The following is a 12515-nucleotide window of genomic DNA, read 5'->3' as shown; positions in this document are numbered from 1 at the left end:
ACCGTTGGCCGTGAAAAAAATAGGACAGGTCATATTTTTTTCACGGCCAGGAAACACGGATCACGGATGCGGCTGCCAAACGGTGCATTTTCCGATTTTTCCACGGACCCATTGAAAGTCAATGGGTCCGCGGAAAAAAACGGAAAACGGAACCACGGACGCGGATGCATACAACGGTCGTGTGCAGGAGGCCTTATGTGAAGGTTAATGAGACACCCACACATTAAATTTTTAGGACACTTTTTCCCCCCATCCATTCCTGTACCAGTATCACCATTTTGCAATTTAAAAAAAGTAAGTAAAGCTGGCACTAAAGAAACCCAGGAAGTAGTCTTCTCTTAGGCTGCTTAGACTAAAATTTGAATAACCAAAGTGAGGTGGTCCCAGGGTAGCCTTCTTCTCCATCAGCGTTCTATCCTATTGTCAGCCAATGCTGGCGCTACAAGAAAGCACACAATGTCGATTAGTCTGCAATAGTCAATACTTTGTTCTAAATTTATATATATTATATTACAAGGTAAGTGGACATTTTTTAGATATGGTTCTGCAATACATTTGTAAGGGGAGTGAGGCCAGAAGTGTCTCAACAAAAAAAGAGTGCTGACAGCCCACGTTAGGTGCTAGACATCAGTGCTGTGGGTACCGTATGTGCAAGCAGTAGACTAGGACACGGCTCGTTGAGGGAGGGAGTTTGTCATTCTGCTTGGAGGCAGGGGAGACTGGAAGCTGCAGAGGTGGTGACCATAGGCCGGATGTTGTCACCAGGGGCCTGTGCTAGGTTGAGGAGATTGCCTGTAGATAGTCAGTCCTTTAGAGGTAAGTGGTTCTGTTGGGCCAGGAATGTGTGTCATGAAAAGTATGGTGAACTAGAAAAGTGACCATTAGTGGTATAGAGGTTGATAGAGTTAGGCCATGGAGGAGATGGGTTTAGTAGAGTTCTATGTGCATCACCATTAAAGCAGTGACGGCTAAAGTGTATCATCAGAATGAGTGGTTAGCTCTGAGGAGTCTACTGGGGTGGTGGGGAAAGGAAGGCCAATGAGGGAACCAGAGGTGTGGTAAATGGTACTATAAAAAACAGGGGGTTTGGTATTGCGGTGTCTGGTTAGGATTGTAGCGTTCCTCTGAGGGACAAGAGAGGAACTGTAGTGGAGGCCTGGTTGCCCTGTAAGCTATTGTTGTGGCCTGCTACAATCGTGAACTAGGATGGCCTGAGTGGAAAAGACAGTGGAAGGGTGGCATAATTGGAACCAGGAGATTCATGGTAAAGGAGTACAGAATGCCCAACTGTTAGGGCTCTTTTACACGAACAGATCCCGTGTGTGGAATCCGCTGCGTGAAAGAGTGCCAAGCCGCTCTCCGGACAGCAGAGTCACAGAGCATTAAGCATGATTGATAATGCTCCCTGCCTCTCTGTGATCTTTTTACTACAAAATCACGGTGACACCTTTATCTCACTGTGATTTTGTAGTAAAAAGATCACAGAGAGGCACGGAGGATTATAAATCATGTTAATGCTCCGTGACTCTGCTGTCCGGAGTGCGGCTTGGCACTTGCTCACGCAGCGGATTCCAGGCACAGGATCTGCTCGTGTGAAAGAGCCCTTAGGCTAGGCCTACACAACGACATTTGTCGCGCGACAGATAAGACACAACTACACTGCAACATTTGTCGCGCAACATTTTGTTGCACCAATGTCGCGCGACAATTTTTATAATGGCAGTCTATGGTGTCGCACTGCAACATGCGAAATGCTGCGACGCGACAGTCGCTGAAAAATCCATCTCGAATGGATTTTCGGCGACTGTCGAGTCGCAGTCACAGCAAATTGCACACTGCAGCACGACACCCTAGACTGCCATTATAAAAATTGTCGCGCGACATTGGTGCAACAAAATGTTGCGCGACAAATGTAGTCATGTAGACCTAGCCTTAGAGTGAGTAGATGTGGACCTAAGGAGTGGCCTGCTTGTCTGATAGTGAGATTACCTACTAGACATATCTTAGAGGGAATGTATGAGTGGACTCAATCTCTGAGATGCAGGGTCTGTGACAAAGAGATGGGCTCCTTGATAGCAGGGTTTGTGAATGAGAGATATTATTGTGCTAGGATATGTCAGATAGATGTAGGTCCCACCTCTGGGATTTGTTCCCATCTCCAAAACTGGTGACTTTTCAGTGACTTTATGGTTATAACCCTCAAAATAGCCAGTACCCAAAGCGGTTGTGTGCCCCTGTGCCTGCAGTGGTGACCGGGACAGCTGAACTGTTTGAATTTTATTTAGTTGGCGACTTTCTTGTTTTTACATGGGAATCTGATAAGGGAAGATAGAATTGATTGAGTCTATTCCTGCAGAGTACGAAATGTAAAATAAAATGGGAATAAACCTACCTTAAACTGTCTGATGTCTCCTTGATCAACAAGATGATATTCATTTTCTGGGGTGATACAGTACGCAAGCCTCTAAAATATAGAAGATATTCATACATTATATTGATAAGACTTGTGTAAATACATATGGGATTCAATCATATCCTCAGTATATCTAGATTTCACGTACAGTGTTTATAAAGTAGTATTTCACTTATATTGTGCATAATTTATTTTAGCTTTATTTCCTATAGGAGTAAAGTTGCAGCTGCTTAAGTTTTGAAACCCCATTTTGATAGATAGATAGATAGATAGATAGATAGATAGATAGATAGATAGATAGATAGATAGATATACAGTATTGATATATACAGTCAGGTCCATAAATATTGGGACATCGACACAATTGTAACATTTTTGACTCTATACACCAGCACAATGGATTTCAAATGAAACGAACAAGATGTGCTTTATCTGCAGACTGTCAGCTTTAATTTGAGGGTATTTACATCCAAATCAGGTGAACGGTGTAGGAATTACAACAGTTTGCATATGTGCCTCCCACTTGTTAAGGGACCAAAAGTAATGGGACAATTGGCTTCTCAGCTGTTCCATGGCCAGGTGTGTGTTATTCCCTCATTATCCCAATTACAATGAACAGATAAAAGGTCCAGAGTTCATTTCAAGTCTGCTATTTGCATTTGGAATCTGTTGCTGTCAACTCTCAATATGGGATCCAAAGAGCTGTCACCATCAGTGAAGCAAGCCATCATTAGGCTGAAAAAACAAAACAAACCCATCAGAGAAATAGCAAAAACATTAGGCATGGCCACAACAACTGTTTGGAACATTCTTTAAAAGAAGGAACGCACCGGTGAGCTCAGCAACACCAAAAGACCTGGAAGACCACGGAAAAGAACTGTGGTTCATGACCGAAGAATTCTTTCCCTGGTGAAGAAAACCCTTCTCAACAGTTGGCCAGATCAAGAACACTCTCCAGGAGGTAGGTGTATGTGTGTCAAAGTCAACAATCAAGAGAAGACTTCACCAGAGTGAATACAGAGGGTTCACCACAAGATGTAAACCATTGGTAAGCCTCAAAAACAGGAAGGCCAGATTAGAGTTTGCCAAACGACATCTAAAAAAGCCTTCACAGTTCTGGAACAACATCCTATGGACAGATGAGACCAAGATCAACTTGTACCAGAGTGATGGGAAGAGAAGAGTATGGAGAAGGAAAGGAACTGCTCATGATCCTAAGCATACCACCTCATCAGTGAAGCATGGTGGTGGTAGTGTCATGGCGTGGGCATGTATGGCTGCCAATGGAACTGGTTCTCTTGTATTTATTGATGATGTGACTGCTGACAAAAGCAGCAGGATTAATTCTGAAGTGTTTCGGGCAATATTATCTGCTCATATTCAGCCAAATGCTTCAGAACCCATTGGACAGCGCTTTACAGGGCAGATGGACAATGACCCAAAGCATACTGCAAAAGCAACCAAAGAGTTTTTTAAGGGAAAGAAGTGGAATGTTATGCAATGGCCAAGTCAATCACCTGACCTGAATCCGATTGAGCGTGCATTTCACTTGCTGAAGACAAAACTGAAGGGAAAATGCCCCAAAAACAAGCAGGAACTGAAGACAGTTGCAGTAGAGGCCTGGCAGAGCATCACCAGGGATGAAACCCAGCGTCTGGGGATGTCTATGCATTCAAGACTTCAGGCTGTAATTGACTGCAAAGGATTTGCAACCAAGTATTAAAAAGTATAGTTTGAGTTATGATTATTATTCTGTCCCATTACTTTTGGTTCCTTAACAAGTGGGAGGCACATATGCAAACTGTTGTAATTCCTACACCGTTCACCTGATTTGGATGTAAATACCCTCAAATTAAAGCTGACAGTCTGCAGTTAAAGCACATCTTGTTTGTTTTATTTCAAATCCATTGTGGTGGTGTATAGAGCCAAAAATGTTAGAATTGTGTCGATGTCCTAATATTTATGGACCTGACTGTACTTGATATATAGTTTCTAAAGAAGATTCTACTTGGCTAAAGTGAAGAGCATCTTCAAAGATCTTCTCTCATGCCAGAGGACCTGACTGGTTCACAGGCAGACAGACTAAGGCCTCTTGCACACGAACGTGTGCGCCCCGTGGTCGTGCTGTGGCCCGCAAAATGCACGAGCATTGTTCTATCTTTTTGCGCAACGGAAGTACGGGACGAAACCCCACGGAAGTAGTGCTTCCGTAGGGTTCCGTTCCGTGCTTCCGTTCCGCACCATTCCGCATCTCCGGATTTGCGGACCCATTTAAGTGAATGGGTTAGCATCTGTGATGCGGAATGCCCACGGAACGGCACCCGTGTATTGCGGATCCGAAAATGTGGTCCACAATACGGAAACGTGGCGCATACGTTCGTGCAAGTGGCCTAAGGCTACATGCACACGACCGTTGTGTGTTTTGCAGTCTGCAAATCGCGGATCTGCAAAACACTGATGGCGTCCGTGCCATCATGCCGCAATTTGCGGGACGGCACGGACAGCCATTAATATAACTGCCTACTCTTGTCCGTAAAGCGCGGACAAGAATAGGACATGTTATATTTTTTGGGCGGGGCCACAGATCGGAGCAACGGATGCGGACAGCGCACGGAGTGCTGTCCGCATCTTTTGCGGCCCCATTGAAATGAATGGGTCCGCACCCGAGCCGCCAAAACTGAAGCTCGTATGCGGACCAAAACAACGGCCATGTGCATGAGGCTTAAATGTGTAATCTGTGTAACCCCAGTAGGTTAGGTTCTATTCTTCAAATGCCAACAGCCTTATCGACTGTTAGGCTACTTTCACACTGGCGTTTTGGCTTTCCGTTTGTGAGATCCGTTCAGGGCTCTGACAAGCGCTCCAAAACGGATCAGTTTTGCCCTAATGCATTCTGAATGGCTAAGGATCCGCTCAGAATGCATCAGTTTGCCTCCGATCAGTCACCATTCCGCTCTGGAGGCGAACACCAAAACACTGCTTGCAGCGTTTTGGTGTCCGCCTGGCGATGCGGAGACAAACGGATCCGTCCTGACACACAATGTAAGTCAATGGGGACGGATCCGTTTTCACTGACACAATATGGCACAATAGAAAACGGATCCGTCCCCTATTGACTTTCAATGGTGTTCAAGACGGATCCGTCTTGGCTATGTTCAAGATAATACAAACGGATCCATTCTGAAAGGATGCAGATGGCTGTATTATCTGAATGGATCCATCCATGACGGATCCGCACAAAACGCGAGTGTGAAAGTAGCCTTAGAAGCTATGACAATTACAAAGAAAAAGATGCAACAGAGAGGACACACATCTCTGAGGAAGGACATGCACCCGGAGAAAGAGCATGACCCCTGAGCTGCCCGAGAATCTAGCAGAGCAATTGGAGCAACAAATGAGGAGATCTCTGGATCCATGTGAGGTACAGGGCTGGGTCTAACTTTGTTAAAGATTATCATGTATTATCTGATGCCTGGTTTAAATTTTCTTTTATATCAACCATGTCATGAGATAACCCCTTTAATAGCAGCTTCTGACTGTCTTTTGGACTGCATGATAAGGAACAGAGATTAGTGAATCGATTCTATAGAATTAGAATCGGACCCAAATTTTTGAAAATTTACAGAATTCACTCTATTAGGGCTCATGCACACGACCGTATGTATTTTGTGGTCCTCAAAAAACGGATCCGCAAAAAATAACCGATGACATCCGTGAGCATGCCGTATTTTGCAGAACGGAACAGCTGGCCCCTAATAGAACAGTACTATCCTTGTCCATTATGCATACAATAAAAGGACAAGTTCTATCTTTTAGCGGAACAGAAATACGGAAACAGAATGCACACGGAGTACCTTCCGTTTTTTTTTTACGGACCCATTAAAATGAATGGTTCCGCACACGGTCCGCCAAAAAAAAAACGGAACGGACATGGAAAGAAAATACGTTTGTGTGCAAGAGGCCTAACTGTGAGCCATGGAATGTGTTAGCTCAGTCCCTAAGGGCTCATGCACATGAACGTATATTCTTTCCGTGTCCTTTCGTTGTTTTTTTTGCGGACCGTATACGGAACCATGTGCATACGGTCGTGTGCAAGAGGCCTTACTTGTAGATTGTTAGAGAGACCTAAGGGAGCAATCTATGAGCAGCTATTGGAGACCAGGTGGCCCATACATGGTTCTTGCATGGGGACCCTCTGTTGTGTCAACCCCTGGCTCCGCTCACGGTCAGCCGGAGCCAGGATACAGACAACATCCATGTTTCTTTGGACATGTTCTCAAAAACATGAAAATATCTTGGTTGACTGTATCCTGGTTTTTGGTAAAAATATGGAGACACACTAGCGCACATAGCCAGCCAAGTAAATAAGAACAACATGTGCATATATGTGTAACCCTGGAGCAATAGGTGATCCTCTGATAAACACAGGGGGGTTACATCTGACTTCTCTATTCCCCTCTGAAGTAACAGTGATTTATGGCCTTCTGTAATCGAAACGTATGCTCTCTGTGCATGGAACATAACCAAGTACCTTCTGCAGATAATATTTTAAAGGATTACCTTTTTGAAAGACCCCTTCACTGTCAAAAATTTGTAGATAAAATAGAGAGGCACTAAGATCATAGATGACATAGCAATCATCCATCCACTTCGATTAGCCCATGGAGGAAAGTTGTAAGTGTCATAGCGCAGAGGGTTGTAGTTCGCAATGCTAGCGATCACGACAAACTGCCAGGAGAGATAAAACGAGAGACATTGGTTATTTGTACAATGAACACTGAATTGGTTTAAGGGGCCCCCGACGATCATCTGTTTGATAAGGCACCGGCACTAGTAGTAGCACTGCGGCCTTCTCACAGCTCATAGAGTTGAGCGAGCCTGCCCTTTTGGCAGGTTCGGGTTTTTAGTGAATTAAGTTATGGATTCCGTTCTGACAGAATCCATCATGTAATTCAATGCCGGCATGCCGCATATTACTAGTGTAGTATGGCCAGCCCCGAGGGTTCCGTTCTGCTGGCCATACACTTGTATTATGATGGCAAAACGGAATGCCTCTAAAGCAAGGATGCTCAACCTGCGGCCCTCCAGTTGTTGTAAAACTACAACTCCCATCATGCCCTGCTGTAGGCTGATAGCTGTGGGCTGTCCGGGCATGCTGGGAGTTGTAGTTTTGCAACAGCTGGAGGGCCACAGGTTGGGCATCACTGCGTCTAAAGGCATTCCGTTTGGCATGCCGGCATTGAATTACGTAATTCACTTAAACCACGAACTCGAACCTGCCAAAAGGCAGACTCGCTGAACACTCCACATGTGACGTTACGTTCATTGGTCACATGGCCCTCATTGAAGTGAAATCGGCTGAGCTGTGATACCAAGCATAGCCACTATCAAGTGGACGGCGCTGTGCTTGGTAAGCACAGAGAAGGTCGCAGCTCTACTGCGAGCGCCGCTGCTTTCTCAAACAGCTGATCGGCGGGGGACCCGGGTGTTGGACTTACACAAATCAGATGCTAATAACCTATCCACAGGAGAGGTCATCAGTAAAAATATCTCTGAAAACCCTTTTAAGGACTTTTTCACATCAGCGCAAATGATTTACACCATTATAGAAGCAGAACAACAAAAATATTTGACATGCCTGATCTGGCACATAACTAAAACTAACGGCGCAAGACTAGTCCCATTGATTGAAATGGATCCAAAGCGTTTCTTTTAGAGAGTCTCACATGTTACCGGACTATTTTGTCTGATATTTTTAAATGAATCTGTGACAGAGCCTCCGGTGCAGATTTGGACTCATACTAAGAGTAAATGTACTGAATTGACCTATTCCTCAGGTTATAATGTTTACCATGATATATTTTATTGAATTTTCATTGAAATGGCATGTTTTGGCCCTGCTTTTCTCCCAGTAGTCTCAGCAGTGCTTCTCCACTCTTGTACCCATAGAGGAGAAAATACTACAAGTGGCAACCGGGGTGATTGGCAGTTGCAATGTTTCCTATGATGGCTTCTAGGTTGGTCATGCCGCTGCTGCTTAGTTGCATGTTTTCATGACCAGCATAGACTTCAGCTGTAGGGTGGCAGAGAACAGGAGGTTGTCTCCGAAATGGCATCATAAAGTCTGTCTACTGTGAAAATGTTATTAATATTACCAGCATCATGTTATAGAGCAGAAGGAGCTGAGCAGATTGTTATATTGTTTTGAGGGAAACTACATTTATTGATTGAAATCCCTGCACTTTTAATGCTTAGGAGTTAGGGGCATAGCTAAAGGCTCATGGGCCCCAATGCAACAATTAGGCTTTGGCCCCCTAGGCAACTTCTGCTCACATATGCCAGCTGCAGACCTTCTGTACCTTTTTTTACGGCATCACTAAGCACTAACAGCCAGGTTTATTGCTAGGGTCTTAAAAGATATGGAGTACTGGCACTAATATATATATATATATAAAGCTGAGTGTATTTATGTATGTATGTTCGCTAAAGTAATCCGCACCGTTGCATTTACAATCACAAAATTTGACACACAGGTACATCAGGTGTCTAGGAAGGTTTTAAACCAGGTCTCAGCTCTCTAGGACATATTGTTCCTGAGATATTCCCAAAAAAATGCATTAGCCAATATAAGCTCACATGACCCTTATCGGCCAATAGAAGCTCACAGGCCTGTAGTCTTCACATACACACAGTTTTACACCAGGTTTACATAACAACCCAGCTATTTTTCTTCACTAATGCAAGTCAGCTTTAAAGGGGCAGGACACTGTGGATGACACTGTTAAGGGAGCATAGTGCTGTGGAGGTCATAGTTAAGGGGGTAGGTAGGCTGGCCGTTCAGGCCACCCTCCAAAGATGGACTTAAAAACCTCTCCCCAGGTCCAGCTAAGCCACGCCACCGACCTGGTTATGCCATGCCCACCCCACAGCCGACTGGAATTGAAAAAATGAAGGTAAAAATCAACTTCTGTCAGCAGCAGGGGTGGGAGGGAGGGTGACTTTCACCCTGCAGCTCATGCTTAGACAGCACAGTGCTGCTGTCTGAGAGTGAGCTGTTAAAAAGGACATCCCTGTGTCCGTCCAGGCCCTGCACCGGACAGAGGACAGGGAGTCTGAAAGCCGGACTGTCCGGCCTAAAACCGGACCCCTGGCCACCCTAGGGGCAGGCTGCTGTAGAGGTCACAGTTAAGGGGACGGTCTGCTATGGAGGTCAGTGTTAAGGGGTGGTTTGCTGTAGAGGCCACTGTTAAGGGGTGTTGTGGAGGTCACTGTTAAGGGGTCGGGATACTGTGGAGGTCACTGTTAAAGTGGCGGGCTGCTGTGGAGGTCACTGTTAAGGGGGTGCAACGCTGTGGAGGTCACTGTTAAAGGAGTGGGCACTGTGGAAGTCTGTTAAGGGGTCAGGGAATGGTGGAGGTCACAATTAAGGGGACGGTCCGCTATGGAGGTCAGTGTTAAAGGGCGGGGTGCTGTAGAGGTCACTGTTAAGGGGGTGGGGTGTTGTGGAAATCACTGTTAATGAGACAGGGTACTGTGAAGGTCACTAATAAAGGGGCAGCCGCTGTGGAGGTCACTGCTAAAGGGAATGGCGCTGTGGATGATACTCTTAAGGGGGCAGGCTGCTGTGGAGGTCACTGTTAAAGGGGCAGGGTACTGTAAATGTCACTGTTATAGTGGATACTGTTGATATCTTTATAAGACAAACATTAAATGAAATAGATAAAATATACCCGTATGAAACCGGGTCCTTCTGCTAGTCTAATATATAAAGCTGAGTGTATGTATGTCTACTAAAGGAATCCGCACCGTTGCATTTACAATCACGAAATTTTGCACAGCCTCCTGTGACTCTGGGAATGTCATAGACTATGTTTTGAGTGGAAATTTTCACCCCGCAATTTCCAAATTATTTACAAAAAAATACGCTTAGTAACCTAACTGCCAAACTCCAGGAGCCATTGTCTGTTGTGGCAGTTAGCCTGGATATTCATCAGGTTGCATATAGCAACCAATCACAGCTCAGCTTCTATTTTGCAACAGGTCATTAATATGGGTTCTGATTGGTTGCTATAGGCAACGAAGGGCATTCTTAGTATGAGACAGCTTATGTGTGAGTTAATATGATTTTGATAGCGACGCTTAGCCAACGTTGTTGTAGAGGCTGATGTAACTCACATGACCTTAAGTGTATACTAATACTGTGGGGTTCTATATACTGTCAATTAAAGACAATAATGCCCCATTAGAAAAGGAATTTGATTGGACGATTGTCGTCAGATGCTAAGAGAAAAGCCGTATAAGGGGGTGGGTTTTTATGGAAATCACTGTTAACAAGACGGGCAAGGGCGTAACTACCATAGCGGCAGACCATGCTACTGATATGGGGCCCAGAGCAAGAGGGGGTCCAATCTTAGTTGGGATTATCTCCTCTTCTACTGGAGATGAAAACTAAACTTGGTCAGGACTCTACCCTCTAAAGGAACAACTTTTAGCAAATTAGGCAGTGGAAAAATGGCCCAAGGGTCATTGAAAAGGGTTTAGGCAGAAACCCTTCTGTCATGTGTGGGGGGCTTGGTTTGATCCTTGCTATGGGGCCCTTACTTTTCAATGTACGCCACTGGAGACTGGGTACTGTGGAGGTCACAAATAAAGGGCGGGCTGGTGTGGAGGTGACTGTTAAAGGGGTGGGTGCTGTGGGGTTTACTGTTAAGGGGGTGGGGCACTATGGAGATCACTGTTAAAGGGGCAGCTGCTGTGGAGGTCACTGTTAAGGGGGGTTATTGTGGAAATCACTGTTAAGGAGACAAAGTACTGTGGAGGTCACTAATAAAGGGGTGGCCACTGTGGAGGTCACTGTTAAAGGGGCATTCGCTGTGGATGTTACTGTTACGGGGGCAGGGTACTGTGGAGGCCACTGTGAGGGGTTTAGAGTTAAGGGGTGGGGGGCTGTGGAGGTAACTTAAGGGGGCGGGGTGCTGTAGAGGTCACGTTATGGGGGAATACTGTCGATATATTTTAACAACACACACAAACATTAAATGAAATAGATGAAATATACCAGTGCAAAGCATATATATATATATATATATATAGCAAACAAATAAAGTAGCAGCACACCACTGAATGCACTAAGACTGTGAGTGAACAGGTGAATGTGTGAACAGGGTCAAATACATGACGCCAATACTTACTGATAAGCAGTGAAGAAGCTCTTAGCGCATATTATTGATCAATATATATTGTAGGAGAGTCCCCGGGATAATAATGGAGGGACGATACGTGCCACCAGAGGTCCTGGCATCGGTGGAGTAAGAACCGGATCATTGCGGTTACAGTGGCGAATGCTGCTGGCGCAGCGTGTCCGGGCCGGTTCTTACTGAGAACAGGTAAAGAGCAGGGTGGGTGCATGGAAACAGTAATAGTGATTTCCTCATCTCAAACTATTTATTGAAACAAAAGCCAACAGTGGTGGGTATACCCCACAAACTTGTCATGTGGCCTTGACCATCAATTCCAGCTTGACAACAACGTCTCATGCTGTTCACAAGTCAACTTATTGTCTGCTGAGGCATGGCAACCCACTCTTCTTGAAGGGCGGCCCTCAGGTCATTGAGGTTCTGGGGTACAGACTTACGAGCCTCTACACAGTGACTCAGCTGATCCCATAGGTTTTTGATGGGATTCAGGTCTAGAGAAAGTGCAGGCCACTCCATTTCAGGTACCCCAAGTCTCTGGCAGCTGTTCCCTAATGATGTGACCTCGATGAGCTGCCGCATTGTCATCCATGAAGATAAAATTAGGCCTGTGTTGTTCATGCAGAGGCACAATGTCTGGATTAATAATGTTATTCAAGTAGTATGGGCTTGTCACTGTACCATTCACAAAGTGTAGGGCAGTTCTGAATTTACTAGACACACCTGGGCACATTGTAACACAACCACCACATCAAAGGCTCGTCTGTGGCAGATGCATAGCGTTCTCCTTGACGTGTCCAACATCATTGGCCATAATTTCTGCTTAGCATGAATTGACTTTCATCAGTGAACAGCACTGAGGCCCACTGGTTCATCTTCCAGTGTAAATGTTCCCTGGCCCATGCAAG

The 12515-nt window shown here is 45.2% G+C and overlaps 1 protein-coding gene across 1 annotated transcript in view; it reads right to left on the bottom strand.

Annotated features, from left to right (window-relative positions):
- Window positions 1–257: 257 nt before the first annotated feature.
- SLC6A2 (solute carrier family 6 member 2) overlaps window positions 258–12515 on the bottom strand; it is a 185840-nt gene continuing 173582 nt past the window's right edge. The window contains exons 13-15 of the mRNA XM_040409097.1: window positions 6974–7141; window positions 2393–2464; window positions 258–439 (exon numbers count right to left, since the gene is read on the bottom strand). Of these exons, the coding sequence (XP_040265031.1) occupies window positions 413–439; window positions 2393–2464; window positions 6974–7141 (267 nt within the window). The 3' untranslated portion in view covers window positions 258–412. The remainder of the gene's footprint in view (window positions 440–2392; window positions 2465–6973; window positions 7142–12515) is intronic.

The sequence above is a fragment of the Bufo bufo genome, chromosome 10 (genome assembly GCF_905171765.1).
Source record: "Bufo bufo chromosome 10, aBufBuf1.1, whole genome shotgun sequence".
In the NCBI taxonomy this organism is placed as follows: domain Eukaryota; kingdom Metazoa; phylum Chordata; class Amphibia; order Anura; family Bufonidae; genus Bufo; species Bufo bufo.
The sequence above is the reverse complement of the archived record's forward strand: the minus strand, read 5'-3'. Positions and strand labels throughout refer to the sequence as shown.